Below are 18,102 nucleotides of genomic sequence, written 5' to 3'. Positions count from 1 at the left end.
GTGGAGACACTGAAAACAACACTCTAGGAATATGCCGTACAGTTTTCATTGCTACGAGGAGTCTGAGTTTCAGAGGATGGGAGGATACTTTCCATTAGTTCACAGACATTATGATCAATTAACAAGCATCTACGCAATTCTCCAACAGAGTAACAGGGAAACACTTGCATCTTCTGCCTAACAGTCTGTTTAGAAAACAGTATTTAGAAAGAACTTTTTAAACAACAAAAGTTAAACTTGATTGTAACAGCAAGAAGTTATTCTTCAAAAATCTGCTGATGTTTAATACCAGCTATTTAATGAGTATGAGAAAGTACCTTCATCATCCTTATAGTGACAGGAAAAGGTAAAGTATCCTTTGTAAAAGTACCAAAAATTGCTACATTAATTTAAATTCCCCAGTGGATTTTGATTGCTTGTTCATAGTTGTAGGGAAGGAAAGGGGGAATGGTCTCTCATTTGCCTCAAACCTACACTAAAATAAAGTGTAAATAGAAAGACAGATTTGATTTTTATTGGGTTAGGGTTTGTTGGGTTTGGGTTTTTTTTGCTTCTCTCTAAAATGGGTCAGTTGTTGAAAAGCAAATTGCTGTAGTGTTAGTCTACATGCATAGTCTACATGCACACTGCTTCAGTCTGCATGCATAAAATTTTAATGACCTTTACAGGAATTACGTACAATCAGAATTACAACTGCCTAAGGGAGTGGGGTTATGAACGATGCACATACGAATAAAGACAAAAATAGGAAGCGGGCTGCACTTTATTTCTACGTCTACCTTCTGTTTCTCAGCCAAAGCTTGTATCCCTGTAGAATGTTTTGTGTGCTAATGGCTATTTATAAAATACTCTGAAACTGTTATATGCAGAAAACACACTTACTTGTGGAAACAGAGGTCGTTCTTCCCTAACTTTCTTCAAACAGTCTGCTACAAGCCTCTTCATTGCTTTGGGGCAGTTCTTGTACAATTTACTGAGGTCTGGAGAAGCATACCCTCGGCCAACCATGAAAATAATCTGAAAAAGAAGCAGCAAGTAGCAGAAAACCAAAGTTGTAAAAGTTGTTTCACTGGTTGATAGCTTTAGTGTCCCAAAGTGATTAAACATGAGCACCAAAGGCACACACACCAGCAGATACTTGTAGATTTGTCCAAATTACTTAAGCGAAACAACGGTCCTGCTTTTGTATAAAGTAGGACATGATGAAATCAGGGTGACACTGTGGTTTGTCATGCTCAACAAGCGAAGGCGCTATTGCATTCAGAATGGAACAGGAGATACTATGTGACATGGACATGACATGGCAACTTCCTTCAACTGAAGGCTACAATGACAAGTGCTCTTCAATTTGAGCAGCTGTAAGCAGCCAGCCAATTTGGCACAACAGCTTAATCCATCAGCAGAACTGTATTTTCAGGTATCTCTGTAAAACATGTTGCGAAAGGAGATGTATAGCTAGCAAGTTGAAAGAGATCGTCCTAACTAATGATAACTAATGGGGCAAAAAAGGAAATGGGGTTGGTTTGGTTTGTTTCGAGACAAAAAATAAAAGACATAATTAGTGTTGGAAAATACATTTTCTATTTTAGTCCAAGTTAACATGGTCATTGTTTAGGATTTTCATGAGACTTCCAGTAACCTTAATAGTTGACTACTTAGTATTGATAAGACTTATCTGGTAAAATGGTGGTAGGCTTGGTTGGTTGCAGGGAGTTTGTTTGAGGGTTTTACTGGGGGGAGGAGGGGTAAACAGAACTAACTGTGCTATTGTTTCTTTTTCAACTGATGTTTTCTCGGGGGGGGGGGGGGGGGGGGGGGGGAAGGTCAATATAATGTTGCTAAAATAAGGTCTCAGTGTTGTTCTCCAGGAAATATTCTATCCCTCCCTGGAAAACTTACTTGAGGGGCAAGTGTCACATGTTTTGTGACAGCAATGATTATTAAAGCTTGCATGTAATTTCAATATTATGAATTAAAACATATCCCAATTTGTAGACAACCTTAAAAATAAGAAAAAACTTCTTTAACTTAACGGAACTGGCCTCTTCTACTTGGAATACAGGCTATATAACAGAATAGGGGCTAAAATCTGATAGTTTGTCCCCATACACACACACTGCTCATCATTAGATCTTAATTTAAAAAAAAAAAAAAACAAACAAATACACAAACCACAACTGAGGATCAGCAAAACAGAGATCAAAGATATCAACAGTCTTAAGTTCATGCTCTACAGAATGAGTTAGCTCTACACTTGCTAAGGCAGAAAAAGCATTCCTGTAAAGAGAACAGTTGAGGTTTCTGTCCTTAATGTGCTGCTTTCATTATTGGTTAACTGACTTGGTAGGATTACAACTTAGTAAAGACTAAATCACACAAACTAACATTCAATACTAAAAAGTTTGACAATAGCCACTACTTTTTTTCACTTAGTAAAAAGGACAGAATCCACTCTTGCTGGTAGAACAGCACATTTAACATCAAAAGGGAAATTTCATATAACTGCAAATATATAAACCAAGATTTTACTGATGTAGCAAAAGCTTTAACCCGTGAATAAATTAACAGAGCACTTAAAATGTTTATAAAAAAGATTTTTTTTTTTCCTTTGAGTCACTGTCAATATTTAAGTAAACAGTCAATCACACAGATTTACTGCTGAAACAAATAATGCTGTAAACAACATTTCAATTATGTTTTGCATTTGTCTTTATCTTACGTTTCTGGAGGACAACAAAATGTACTATGCCCAGAAATAAAATGCAGTATTCTGAAGAATGTTTCGTACCTGATCTCGGTTGTTTATGTGGGAGTATGGCAACTCTCCTGTCATGAGTTCATATAATACTATTCCATAGGAGTAGACATCTGACTGAAAACTAAACGGGTTACTATCCTGCATCCGTATCACTTCTGGTGCCTGTAGAAGAAGGAAAAAAGAAACAAATTATGAGCAATATTAATAGAACTTGGAAATGTAAAGGACAAAAACAAAGGGGAAAATGTTTGGAAAGCAGAGAGAGTGAGCTCAACCAAAAATTAGTGAACAAAGGATACCTCAAAACTAAAAAAAAAAAAAAAAAAAAAATCAATACAACTGCGAGTAAACAAAAAAGACACGCTTTCATTTAACAAGCATTTTACCATTAGAAAAATTATTATTATTCCGATTTGCAATATATATTGACTTTTGTTACATGTTACATACAACTGAGTCTGAGTCTCTCACCATTGGTTCTTAAACAGGTATCGATGTTAAAGGGGAAAAATATAAAATTCTAATACAGACTTACCTCTTGTGAAATTGATACCAAAACATTTACATGAAATGTGAAAGCCAAATACGAAATAGCATATATTGAAGACTGGGGAAGAAATGCAAGCACATTCTTGAATCTTTGCAAAACAAAGCAAAATTATGAAGCTAAAGAACTTAAATAACATTGAATGATTTAATAAATATAAGCCATCAAAATATCTCTCCTGTTGACTAAGATTTTTTCCCCCCTAAAGAATTCCCTCAGAATTACTGAGCAAAGTACTAAAGTACAACACTACAACAACAAAAACTCAGTATATCAACTTTCAAGGAAACGGAATCAACCTCCCCTTCTACGTAATGACAACTCAGCAAAGATGGTCTATAAATGATTAAAATGAAAAAAACCGCAAAGAGCAAAAATGCAGGTTTTTTTCCTAAGATCTGTTTCACATACATAGGCATACTATTAGGTAAGTTAGTTGTAAAACCTTTTACGGAAAGCGGTAAAAAGCTTTGGCTTTTTGTAATTTTTTTTTAAAGAAAAAACTGTTTCTGGTTTTGTAACTTTGTTTCAGGTGATTTGGGTATTTTATACGTCACAAACAAATGGTGGCCAAGCATCCTGATATTCTTAATGAACGCTTCCTGACTTTTCTCAAAATACAAATACTTCAGTAACAAGGAAGGCTGCAAGCCTAGTAATAAAGAATAATTTTTTAAAAGGAAAACCTGTTTCAAGTAACACCTGCAGCTCATTCAGTGTGAAATATCAAAAGATTTAAAATGTACTAATATGTAGCATTCAGCAAGCCATTTTTGTTTGGTTACACTTCCCTGAACATGTCACATACGTTGCTGCGTGCCCTACCCTGGGAGCTAGAAGATACTCGTGATGAGTCTGCATGCTGAATTTAAGTAAACTTGCATAGTATTAACAAAAACGGGTCAAGTGAAACTTCAACAAAACATTTTATTTAAGATCAGTGCTAAATAAGACATTTCTTGCATAATTTTAATGATGCTTTCTAACCTGGTAACAGGCACTCTTCCGCTTTTTCTATTTACTCTATTGAAGTCGCACATTTGAAAAGTTACTAAGTAGACTTTCTCCAGGTGATTTTTGGAAGGAAAATTGTGGAACTGCCTTTTAAGTTCTGGCAGAAGTTAAACATAAAGGCAGTTGTTGGGAACGTCCTCTCAGACAAGGACTTTGCAGTAACGCTTCCAAAAGAAGCTCCATAAACATTCCAGTAGAACTTGAGAACTTCAGTACATAAACTGACATTCATCTGCTATGGTTCTGAGCTGCCTCAAAACCCACCACAACTATCTGGTGCAGGGTAAGGAGCAGTAGTGGGCGTAACAGCAATATCTTGATATATATCAAATGTCTTAGCACAGTACCAAAAGATGAATTGCGCTCATTCCCATACTTCAAGAAGCACTCCCTATCCCCTCCCCAGTCACCTGCCAAAGCTGCTGAACGTGCGACCAGGAAGCGTGTGTGAAAAGGGATGTGGCCGAATCCCAAGCAGGAAGCAGGGGAAGAAGAGGCCGTGATGAAGGCCGTAGAGAAAGACAGGGTCTCACTGATCCCACAAAGCCACCATTAAGCAGATTAAAGCCTGCTCTCCTGCGGGACAAGCGCATTTGGAAAAAGGCAGGATTACGGCAGGAGAAAGGCTCTCCTCTTCCCTTGAAACAGCTCCTTGCAGTTTCGCTGACAGCCCTGCCTCTGCCCTAAATATTTAAAATAACTCCAAAAATCAGAAGGGAGAATCCTTAGGTGAATGGCATCTACTTTGGACAATTAAACACTCCAGCACTTCATTCTTCAATGTTAACTTGTCCTACAACTGGAATAAAAGTGTACACAGTACTAACAGCGTATGTTGATTCATTTAGATTTAAAGCTTTAAAATAGCGTTCAACTGACAAAACATGTATTAACAGAATGAAAACCAGCTATTTAAAAGCAGTTAAATGTTTTGCTCACCATCCACAAGATTGAACCAGTGGGCTGTTCCACCTGTTGAGATCCACTCCACCTGGATTTTACAGTTGCCAGTCCAAAGTCTCCTATTTTCACTGTGAGGCCTTCATGAAGAAATATATCTAAACATTTGTTAAAGAAATTCTGTAGAAAACTTGACTAAACAATTCTGAATTTTCTGACATGATTACGAAGTGCCTGGTTAGGTTATCACAAATGCAAGCCAACTATCCAAGAATATTGCTTTTTTTTTTTTTTTTAAAACCTGCTATGAGTTATATCTTAAACAGAGGAAAAGTAACTTTATGGCATCCATATATACAGAGTTAACATTTAAGACTAAACAAGACCAAATGTTTCAGCATTATTTGTACATTTATCTTTATGGTGAGTTAGGATAGAAATCAACTGTGTTAATTAACATCAATGACTGCAGGTACTTAAATAACTAGTGTCGAGACGCATAGGGAAACAACAGAGTCATCATCACAACTCAAAAAAGAAAACTAAGAAAAAACAATTACAAGTAGCAACAAATACCAAAATAAAATCTATTTACATAAAGCTCTCTGGCTGATCTCCTGAGATTTAACTATGCTTTGACTATTTCAACTGGAAATACACACATTTGTACTATCTGTAATCTATCTACTTAATAGATTTGTCTGTTAAGATTGACAGCTAGCACTTTCTTTGCTGGGGTTATTTTAAGAAGATATCATTTTACAGTTGCATTTAAGAATGTTTTAAGTTCAAAAAGGTGATTCAGAAATATAAACATGACGGACTCCTAGTTCTCATTTCCATGCCAGGAGAAGAGTTAATTTATTTCACAAAAATGGTCATCATTATCAGGAATTGCAAACTCCTGTCCTCCTATATACTAGAATGATTATTTTTCTAGCTTAACTGAAAATGGGAATCCCCTTACATTATGGAACTACTGAATTTGGCGTATTTTTTTATGATGACATTTGCAAAACATTCTGTTCACATTTTATGAAAGGAAGTTACAATATATGCTGCTAGCTCAATGGATGCTGCTCTTGGCAATTTTGAAAGCAGGCAATTTCAAAGCTTTTTAGTTAAAATACTTTCCTTTTAGTTCCAAAGCAGACATTTTCAAAAGACATCAGTTCACAACATTTTTACTCCATATGCATTACTAAATTTATAGTTTTGCAAGAAATATAGTGGTAAAAGGTTGCCTTTTCTTGAGTTTAAAGTAAGATTTTTGGCTTCATTTCTGCTAGTCATATGAAGGTGTTTTAAATTTATTAAAAATGTATGGGAAACAGTAACAAAACCCACATGTGCACACTCGGCATGCACACGCACACATATCCCCCATCAAGTAGAGTGCAGCTTCTCTCCAATACAGCATTTGGATAACAGAGCACTGTATAAACACCATTTAAGTAAAATAAGACACTTTTGGAGCACAACTGTTGCACATCTTTTTTCATCTTTATCACAACAGTTTGGTAAGCAAGCACGTATGTTCTATGAGAGTCCTCGCTAAAAAGTAACTTCTTACTCATCAATAGGAATTACTCATTAGTAGTTATATATATTTGAAATGGCTATTTCAACCCCCCCCCAAAAGCTCCATATTAACAACACTCTCACATTAAAGGAAATACAATTAAGTTAGAAAAGGATACTATTGGACTTCATGTCTCTGTGGATGATATTCTTTGCATGTAAATAGCTGCAAAAGAAAGAGCAGAAAAGTGCCATTATGAAGGCTGTTCATATAAACTTAGCCTTTCAATTTACTGAGAGGCACTGTGACAGTTTATTACATACTCAACCACTTCACAGACCTCTTGCTTTAGTCAATTTACAGGACGCGTCTACTTTGGGAAAAGAGAAATGTAGCAAGCACTAGCAGACAACTACTGCCTTATGCGTTACAGAAAGTGGAAGCAATGCAGTAAATAAATCTCAGGAAAAGAAAGAGTGGCATTGTTGTTATGTAACTGTATAATGCCCTAGAAAACTGGGTGCTGTCCTCATATCCATGACATTTGTATGCTATGCTGTTGTGGTTTAACCTCAGTCGGCAACTGAGGTGATTAATGGAAATGTGAGACCCGAGCGGAGTTTGCAGAGAGGTCTGTGGCAAAGCTGGAGAAAACCAAAATCACAAAAGGTTTACTTTTTACAAACTGCTTTAATTTGCAGTCACGATACATGTTCCTAGTTTTCTGGGTGTCTGACTGGAAAGCTGGGTCCTGATCTACAAAATGGATGAGCGCTGACAGTGTCAGCCAACGTCAGCATCTTCTATGCTACGAACATTATAACATGTTCTGAAAGAGAAGTGAGGTGGTTACTGTATCAACTCAAAACATCTGGAGAATGCTTCCAAAATACATCTGCGTGTGAGTCCTGTAGCTGTAGAATAGAACAGCCATCCTCTCATCTCACAGGAGTACGAGTATAAATTAGTGTTTGCCAAACACTGCAACGTTATAGTAAGTAACACAGGGAAGAAAAAAAGAAAGTTAATTCTACGTTTAGAATAGGATCTCATCTAGTGCATTACAGTAAGACCTCAAGCTACAAAAGAAGATAAAATACAGACAAGCTGACTGCTAAGCGACTAGTGGTCTAACATGAACTAAGGCAAGAATCTATGGGAAAAGGAATACTAAATGAAAGTAAGAATGCATACAACAGTGCTGAATTAAGGCTGCACAAAATCTTTACTTGGTATACCATTTTAACCCGTTACTATTTTAGTGCAGTAACTCCACATATTAGGGTTTGGGGAAGAGAAGGGAAACACCATTCCAAGAACAAAAAGAGCCAGCATTGTTTATCCTACTCACTCCATTCCCTGTGCTGTCTGCCGAGCAATATCAATGAGCTGGAACATTTGGAACTTGGTCTCTTGAACATGCAGGTGTTTATACAGACTGCTTCCTTCACACCACTGTGTAACAATGGCCAGATTATCTTTAGTCATGTAGCCCATAAAGAGCAAAATATTAACATGCCGAGTCTTCCTAATAGAAAGTAGCAGAAAGAGAAATTAGCATCTTCATGAAAAATGTTTCCAAGTTCTTTTAAAAATGCATTCCTGGCTGAAGGAACATATTTCAGCTTTTGAGTCCAAAACCATGAGTTTCCTGCAAAATTTTTGCTAAGTGGATGTGTGTGTAAAGTTTGTTTTTAAAAATAATAAAAATATGCCACAGTTGCCAATTTATAATTTTTAAATAAAATCAGCTGATTTTCTGCTTTTTAGTTAAAATACTTCCTTTTAGTTCCAAGGAAGTTATTTACAATCAACCTTTAAGAAAAAGATGTCATGAAAATTCAAGGGTTTTGAAATTAATAACCAACATTCACGCTTGTGAGTGGTATTAGAAGTTGTTATCGGAGTAACAAAAATCACCCTGAAAGCTGTGAAAAAGTGACAACTTTAGATAGAAGACTGAATCCCAATAGGAAACTAAAGGGCCATTATAAACTGTGAAGGAATTAACAGATAGGAAGATAGTTCTTATGTACTCCAGCTGGTTCAGTTCCAGGATTAACATTACAGACAGGTAACTGGACACTACAAAAACAGTATTTGAAAGCAGAAAACAGTTATGTAGATCAGAGCATACATTTAAAAAAAAAAAAAGGAATTATGCTGCAATTTTAAAACGTACAGTTCAAGTATTCTGTCTGGTGATGAGAATTATGGCAGAGTTTATTAATCCTCACCTTTTACTGCATGCCAAATGTGACCTGAACAATTACGGATGTTAGTATTATTAATCTGAAAAGAGGACTTTCAGAAACAGTGAAGAACCACTGAAACACCCTGAATTATGATTGCTGTCTCACAGTTCCACAACAATATTCAGAAGTATCACTATACGCTCTCTTTTACATTCTTCTTCTCTGGAGATCTGCTTTTTGTGTCTATCAAACATAGAATATTGGGCAAGACGGCTTAAAGGAGGGGTAGTAGTCAAATACAGTGCCTTGGAATAACAGAATTTAGCAATAAAACTACCAACTCACCTTAATACAGCCACTTCATTTCTGAAAGCCTGGAACTGTTCTGGGGTTGGATCTACAACTTTTAGTATCTTCACTGCTACATCCCCTGAAAATACATTTACCATGAAAGTTACTAAAAATGCAGCTGCTTTTTTTTTTTTTTCCCAAAATAACATTAACATACAGATACTTAAAATTACTAATTTATGCACAGTACACCTCTACTAATTTGTACATAGGTCAAGATTTTCCTGCAGACATATAAACTTCCGTGGTATCAAGCAATTAATTTACCTGAATTTCAGTCTAATGGAAGAAGTCATTAATTGTTCACATGCTTCCCTTCTATTTTTTAACCCAGCTATAGCTGGCTAGAACTACACATATGCTTTTTGCAGGATATGAAGCTACTAAAATCTCAAATGGTTGTTGAAAAGGAAGGTATTCTAGTGTAGGCGCATTCTCAGCACATTATTTCAAGCACAGCCACATCAAAGTCTCTCAGCTTCCCAACAGTATCCAAAGTGTCACCACTTTCCCTTTTCTATCCAGCTTTAGCGTGTATAATTATATATACACCTTTGTATTTTTATATAAGTTTATATATTAAAGTTTATATATATATATATATAAAAACTATATATACATAGATCCTTTTTTAATATAAACTTTATTTAAAAACCAAACTTTCTAGATTTAAATACTGCTACATTTCAGGAATGGGAGGGATAAATTTTCTATCCAGGAATAGCAGAAAAATCATGAACAATATAACCAATTTTAATGTTTCAATAACAAATTTGGGGACTACAGAAAGCAGAGTATCTTACTGTTCTTTAAGCTGATACATTATAATATTGTACTTAAAAGCTTCATTTGAATTGCTTTCAGTGTCAGTGCTTGCTTTAAATTTCAGTATCTGTTAAAGGGTAACACAGAGAGGAATGTATGATGATCCAGTGCTATTAGAGACTGTTTCCAGAGAATAAAGTTGTAAAAACCTTTACAATGTACATCCAGAAAACAGCAGAATTGAACCGATTCAAAAAAGGTACGATAGTGGAATGAAGCTGACTGTTCTAACAAAAGTAAAAGCACTAACAGCAAGACCCACCGATTCCTCAGTGAAAGAAGTAAACATCACATTCATTTTAACTACGGATGGACAGCATTTTAGGATTCAAGAGGGGGATAAACTTGCCTTGACACTGTCACAGGAAGGTGAAAGCAGCTTAGGAAAACTGAAACTTCAATCTTAGTCCGCATGCAGTAAAAAGATTTGAGAGATGCTATACTCCAACACAGGTTTATCCCATAGTTTAAAGGCTGCTGCCACTTAGCATTACAGAATCATCACCCACATTAAAAAAAATCCCTAGAGTGACAGATTTCTCTGCTACCACAATCACTAATTATTTTCTTCTTAATATGGTCTCTCTTCCAAGATATATTTGAAAAATATGTTAGCATGTCTATAGAATATAATGATCAACTGAATATATTAGGAATACTAACAGCTCAATTAAAAAAAAATGTTGCAAAGTATGAGAAGGATATGCAAACTGGTACTTTGAAATTTCAGTGTATCCTGACTGATCTGCAGTATCTTCCACTGTAGTTACCAGTTGCTTAATTTGCTGTATAATTTGAAGTCACAAAGATGCACAAATATTGAACACATTATTATACATTTATACCGTCTTCCTTTAATTTCAGTAAATGCAATATACTTCCTATTTCATCCTCTAGCATCTTCATAAAGAGAACCATCTCGCATTCACAGCATGCATAATGTTCTGTAACTTACAGATTTCTCTGCTTGCAGACCAGAACAGGAGAACATAACTGGTAGAAAGACTACACTTTCATGTGACTACCAAAATCACAGGCTTTGATGTAGCCAGTTCCTACTGCAACTCCTGTTGATGTACAATGCAAGACCAATAGATGGTCTACCAATACTTGAAGTATATTGCTATGAGCTATGTCAAGACAAGGCAAGGATGCAGCATCCACTGACTACAGGCCAATGTTTTCAGGTTATTTTTCAATATATTCTCCATTATGATCCTTACTCCACGGATGAAAAGATGTTTTTAACCTTACACTGTTCTTACTGAATCAGGTGCCACACTTTTTTTAGGCTTGATGGCATTTCCCAAGCAGTTTTCTCTACAGAAATAAATACAGAATAGCACTTGTTTTGTTTAGCAGCAATCTGACGATAAATCAGCTTCCGCCACCCCCCAACCACCAAAACCCTAGAACTGATTACCAGGGTCAAAGGGGAAATGTGAGTGTTTATGATGGGTAGTCTTCCAACCCATTTAAACTGCCTTGGTTCTCTTTCCGCCTTTTAAATTTAGAAGCATGCTACAGGACACTACAGGATCCAAATGGGGTCTGTAACAGAAGTGGTGCAAATATGAAAATTAGTACTTAACCATCAGAACAATCTGGAAAAATATGGAAGTGCAAGATACCTGTTCAACGAGACACGCGCTCCTCAGAGCAAGACTGTCCTTGACACTTCATTTTTATTTTGGAAGACTAAATCAGGGAAGCTTATTGGAAACCTAATATAGTTTGCATACAAGTTGTACACAATCTCCCACAGGTGCTCTCCAAAGGTTCATTGCAAACCGCCCTTCATAGTTGGGCATGTTCAGAAACCCAACACCTCTAATTTAATATAGAATTTTTATTTAAGTTTGCAGCAATCTGCCCACTTCAATTAAGTTCATTCAGCTTCATCAAGACATTTTTATTGCTGCATTTGTACTACTAGAATAGATTACTACAAAAAAGTCTGGAGTTTCACTAATTTGTGCACTTTGAACTCCCAGTTTCTTCAATTCTAAACAGAAAAGACTTACAAGAAATAAACACGCTTTAAATCCTTTAAGACCACTCCGCAAATGATGGTTAAAAAAAAAAAAATTAGTAATTTAACTTCGACTTTCCTGAGAAATCAGGAGAACTATAAAGTTACCACAAATAAGATACTGAATCTTATCGATATCGAGTTAGGTGACAGCTATACAGCCACCTTGTGCACACAACTGAAGGTTCTTTGTAAATATGTAGCTTAATGTATTTCCTGTTTAACATAAGGAAGAACCAAAGTTCTTGATACACAAAGAGTACTTATTAACATGAAATTCAAGTATATTAACAAGAAATTCACATTTGTTACCTTGCTTAGCGAAATCTTACTTAACCTATCTTTCCTCTTGATTTCTGTGCTCCATTTCATTTACATAATGAAAATCAGTTTAACTGTTCACGAATAATACTTTTAGCATAAGAATAGTCCTTCCATTGATGTTGACAACATTCGGGCTTTAAGACATACAAGTATTTATGCTTTAAAAATAGAGGGTGGAAGATAAGTTTCCAGATTTTTTTTTTTTGTCAGCTTATTTTATGACAATAACGCTATTTAAATTAGGGCCTGGAGGGGTTTGTGTGTGGGGTTTTTTTAAATCACAAGCCCTGAATTTGGAACCTAATTCCGTAGTTCTGCACTGTGCCTCTTTTCAAAGCATTCCAGCTAACTTTGTATCATAAACTCTCACATCAACCATTTTTTCCTTAGAAAAACTCCACAGTAAAAGCAATTTATCCTTATTTCCTTTCCCTGTCACCTTGAATATAACTATGCTAATTAAACCACAGAGGTATTAAAAAAAAAAAAAAGGTAAATATAATTTAACATCAAGCTGTGAAATTTCCCAGCTAATTCTGCTATTTCAAATCTGCTAATGCAAAGTGCAATCTTTTCAGAAAACAACCTGTTGTAGGACATGGTAATAAAGAAAACAATGTTGGCTCCAATACAGCAAACATGTAGATGACAGCTGTGAGATTCAAATTTTGATGTCTGTTCTTTGCCTTAATTTCCTCACTGTTAATATTAGGAAATTAGTATTTCTCACCTAGTACCTTTAATGGTAGATAAGCACACAGCACCATTAAAAGAATTTTACCTTTTTCTGGATTGCTGTCCTACAGTATCAACATTTTGAGAAGACGGTAACACTTGTCAAGAACTTACCATGCCATTTGCCTTTGTAAACAGTTCCAAAAGAACCTGACCCTATTCTGGTAGAAAGCATGACTTCACTTGCTTCTATTTCCCAGTAATAACTGGAATCTCTCTGTCCACGAGGCCTCTGGAACAAAAATTGACATGGCTTTACTCTAAGTATTTAATCAAATATATTATATATACACACCAAAAATGAAATAACTTCCTTCATACAAGTTTAAGATGCACTGAAACCTTGAGGGTTTTGTCCTGCATTTTGAACTTTTGTTTTTCTCCTGCATTTGCGAGGGGTGGCAGGGTTTTTTTTACAAAAAAGAAAGATGACAAAACATTTTCTTGGATGGCTTTAACTGCTTAAGAAGCTATCATTAAGTCCTGCACTAGAAACTCAAACCCTGATCTTAGATCTTAAGAGGAACAAATATTTTATAATCAACTATTTAAAGACATCTGAAATACTTAAGAAACTTACTGACTTTTTCAAAATTACAATACTAAAATTCAGGAACTCATTTACATATTTAAAAGGAATAAACCAAAAAGATGAGAGCAGAATTCTCAAATGTTTAAGTGATTAACAACTGTGAGCCCCACTAAGCAACAACTGTACTTTCATTTTTAAATCTTATAAGCCTTCAAAAAATTTGAGATATTATTCATTATTATTCTAACTTTTCTTCCCCTCTCCTCCCCCGCCAAGTTTAAATCAAGCCATTGAGGGAAAACTTGCATTTTGTTAAATCTGTTTTTCCCTGAGACATTTTGACTAACTTTTCTATGAAAATGATGGCGTTACCAGTATCCATTTTCTATGGAAGCTATGGCAATACAGTTCAAATAGTGATAACAAGGCTAACTTTAAACATATTAAAAAAGAATAAAAAAGATGCAGCCTCTAAAGATTTAAAAAGGTAATCCTTGAATCCGTACCGAAAAATAATTTCACAATACTGTCTGAAATTAATTTTCAATCCAAAACACTTTGTTCTGAGTATTTATAGTGCAAGGCAATAGTGCTATCTTTTTCAAGTTAGTCAAAATTGTATCGCTTATATACACACAGTGCAGAGCAATCAAAGATTACCATCAGCTTGTATTGCCTTTTAAGTACAGAAATTTATCCCAACACACCCCTACTCCCAGCCTAGTTTAATATATTAAAAAAAAAAAATAAAAAAAATCAAGTATTACCATACTTACAATTTTGTTTTTCTCTTGTGTATTGGATCCAGGGGCTCTCTCTCTTTGGGCTGGGACTGGGGTTTTGGGCTGAGACCAGCCAGTGGGGCTCATATTGTTAGGACTTCCAGAAAGAGCAGAGGGTGAAGCTTAGATATAAAAATAAACAAACACAAAAAAAATTATGAACTAGAAAATAAACACAAAATAATATTATATATTGTTTTATTTTTGGAAACCATACCTGATTCACTATGGCTTCGAATTGCATCCTAAAATAGAGGAGATAAAGTTAATAAATATATGAGAACATATAAAGGAACAAGCAGGAATAGCGCTGAAATCGTTCCTGACAGTTTTGGTCAAGTGTGATACAGACACCCTCCAAAAGATGACAGCTTGGTTATTTTCTAGTTACAAGAATCCTATACGCTAAAAACCATGCAATTTGTAAATTCTTACAAAACATTAAAAATATTCACAGCATATTAAAAAGTATTACTACCAAAAAAAGAGGAAAAAAAAAAAAAAAAAGACACAGAACAAGAAGAAACACCAGAAATACTGTCTGCATTCCCACCACTGGATTTTTGTACATGCTTGTGTTTCAGATCTGAACATAGCTCCTGTGATAGTCCTGTATCTCTAGAGGACAAGTTCTCAAAAGGTTTTGGGTTACAAATAGGAAAACTTTTAAAAGCCCCTAAAATATTACAAGTCAATATACATTTATAAATATCTCTACCGTACTATTTCAACCCAAAAAAGGCTATGTCTAGTCCCCTAATACAAAAACATCTAATTTTCTAAACATTTTTCCACACCAGATTGAAGTTTGATGATATTTGAAAAGCATGTTCTTACACAGTTCACTAGTTGGTACAGTGTGACAACTCTCACCTCATGCCACAGGCACTTTACAACACAATTCTACAGCCATGCACAAGATAAACTAAGCTCTGACAAACATGACTTTACAACTTTTCTCACCTGCTATGTATTATCCCAAAGTACATACAGGAAAGGTAAAATATCCAGGTACTGTATAAGTACAAAGCAAGAACATGCACTACAGAAATGTTAAACACTGTCAAAGTTAATAGAAGTCAATTCAAACTTTCTAACTAATTAGTAGAATAATAAATGTAAGATTTCATAGGAGGACAGAACAAGCATACATTCCACCATACAGTTTTCAAATTAACTCAGATTATCCTTAGTAAAGATTCATTTATGAAATACATAATTTTAGCTAGTTAGTTGCATTCTCCCAGGCTTCACTCCATATACAGTATTCTTGCAGAGTATCTCTACTCTATGCCTGAGTGGATTAAAATCTGCATAAACTACCAATGAAGAACTCTTGCAAGTTACTACTTTTGTCCATTTTGAGGGCAATAAATATCTTTTAAGAACCTGAATTAATAACAAGTGATGGTTTTTGTACATCAGCCTGAGAAATTAACTTGCTTTCAAGTAAGCTGGCAAAGGATGACTAAATAATTTAAAATTGTTCTCATACTTACATATACATAATTCTTATTTAAGAAAAGTATTTTTGAACTTCAATCCTGATGTGAATATTTTGTTTTGCTTATGAATCCTACAGCAAATGAACCAAAACCAGTGTTCTTTAGAGTTGTTCTTACAACACAAATAATACCATACACAGTGCTGTAGTCTGTCACCTTTGCTTTGATGTGAAATAAAAATAGTACATCATGTTCTCAATCTAAGGGTTTTGTACAGTTATATTCAATAAAATAGTTTCCAGAGGAAAAAAGCCACACAATAGATGTGTTTGAGAAGGTTTTGCTTTAAAAACTGTGTGACCAAATGCATCTCTAATCCAAGCCTATTCAAATTCACACCACATTTCATAGTAGTATGGATTCATCCAGCTAAACTAAAAATGAAGCTCTTCTATCAATTTGCCTCTTCCAATTAGTGTCCTCAATATTTAAGTATAATCATGCTATAAAGATTTTCATCAAATCAACTCCAGATTAAACATTTCATGTGGACACTGCCATGGCTTACAAGTTATAGCAATCCTGTTAATCACAAGAAAACAAAAGGCACCAAGAAAATACCTACTCTTCCCCTCAAACAAAATCGTCTGCACCAGGAACTGGGAGAAGCATTCAGGCTGTTATTCTAGGCCAACACAGTAAGAGATAAAAGAAAAGAACAGAGGAAGTATAAAAAAAAAAAATATATAAAAAATTAAATGTTAGGATAAATGAAAGAAAAAGTAACCTAATTCGTTTGATATATGGTAATTAAGTGCAGTAAAACTTTTAAGTAAGTGTTCCTCTTCAAACCCAAAAGTTCACTAGTATCCATCCTTTGGTAAACCACCAAATAATAAAACCTTTATTAAGGTGGTCTTTCTCATGTCACACTAGAAGGTTTCTACTACCCTTTTTTGTGTGGTTTTTTTTTTTTTTTTAACTTTTTTTTTAAAGCCTTTTGGAAAAGCAGCTATTGCCTTTAAGACATGACAGCTATTTTTATTCAGTCCCTATGATATTATGAAGAGCCAGAATAGAAAGCATTTCTGTCTTTACTGCTATGCATAAAGAATAAAGCAATGTCTCCTTAAAGGCTCATGACACTAGGAAGTTCGATAATTCATATTCTCTTTCTTGAGTGCTTCATTATTTTTTGTGCCATAAAAGATGGTCAGCCAGGCTTCTGAAGCAGTAAAAAAGGCTGTAAGCCTAAGAAAACCAAAGAGAAAGGGAGGGTACCTTTCCCCATAAAACCCAGCTGACACAAAGCTTCTAACCAAAAAAGCTTCAAGGGGCTGCAGTGCGCTTTTCTTCAGTTCCACCAAAGGTCCAGAGGACATCTCTGGCCCATTTCAGAGAGTCTTCACATTTCATAGAAGCCTATAAACTACCAGCTGAAGATGCAAGTAAACTCAGCAGTCAAAGGCTTTTGCTTGGCCTAAAGAGTTTTTAAACTATTACAGAGCAAAAAAACCAAACAGTGCTCTCTCTGAAATCCTGCAGTTCAGCACTTTCTTTCTGCAAGCCTTTCCTGCACACCACTCCCTTATTTTGTTAAGGTTATCACAAAACAAAACAAAAACAACCACTTTAGGCCTGACTTCAAAGAATTGTCTCTCACTGCTGCCAGTCTAAGGTAGGAAGAAAAAAAAAAAAAAAGAAAAAGGTGTTTGAAAGCAAGTAACAGCAGAAATATTCTCAGATACAGATGGCTTTAGCACACAAGCCCAGAATCACTGTTAATTCCATACGGGTGTAACACGAAACATATTGCCAGTAAGCTTTGATTTGAGTATCCCAACTCTGAGAACTACATCCAGACTTACGCTACGTGTAGTCTGATTTAAAATAAACACCAGCCCCCAACAAATCCAGATTTCTAAGTTTGAAAGAACATTTTTAGACATGCCTAATAATTATTTCTTCAGCAAAACTGAGCTGATTTTCTTTTCAGGTCTGTGAAACTTGATTGTTAAGCTCCTTCACATCTTCACAGACACCAAAAATCTACGTAGAACTTCAGCAAAGTTGATAAAGACTGCAAGAATGAACTACTAACTTTCTATGCAAATGTGTCACCTGTATTCTTCATCACTCA

The 18,102-nt window shown here is 35.3% G+C and overlaps 1 protein-coding gene across 8 annotated transcripts in view; it reads right to left on the bottom strand.

The window, feature by feature from the left end:
* The window catches only part of RAF1 (Raf-1 proto-oncogene, serine/threonine kinase), an 81,199-nt gene that overhangs the window by 1,278 nt on the left and 61,819 nt on the right, over positions 1-18,102 (bottom strand). For 6 of the 8 annotated variants that reach the window (XM_076345960.1, XM_076345962.1, XM_076345961.1 and 3 more), the window contains 10 exons: positions 16,588-16,647; positions 14,735-14,762; positions 14,512-14,639; positions 13,318-13,435; positions 9,282-9,366; positions 8,093-8,269; positions 6,920-6,966; positions 5,259-5,377; positions 2,789-2,920; positions 883-1,017 (listed from right to left, as the gene is read on the bottom strand). In XM_076345960.1, the coding sequence (XP_076202075.1) occupies positions 883-1,017; positions 2,789-2,920; positions 5,259-5,377; positions 6,920-6,966; positions 8,093-8,269; positions 9,282-9,366; positions 13,318-13,435; positions 14,512-14,639; positions 14,735-14,762; positions 16,588-16,647 (1,029 nt within the window). The remainder of the gene's footprint in view (positions 1-882; positions 1,018-2,788; positions 2,921-5,258; positions 5,378-6,919; positions 6,967-8,092; positions 8,270-9,281; positions 9,367-13,317; positions 13,436-14,511; positions 14,640-14,734; positions 14,763-16,587; positions 16,648-18,102) is intronic. The other 2 variants (XM_076345965.1, XM_076345967.1) reach the window with 1 other exon arrangement.

This window comes from Aptenodytes patagonicus, chromosome 8, assembly GCF_965638725.1.
Source record: "Aptenodytes patagonicus chromosome 8, bAptPat1.pri.cur, whole genome shotgun sequence".
NCBI lineage: Eukaryota > Metazoa > Chordata > Aves > Sphenisciformes > Spheniscidae > Aptenodytes > Aptenodytes patagonicus.
This window is presented reverse-complemented; position numbering and strand designations above follow the sequence as displayed.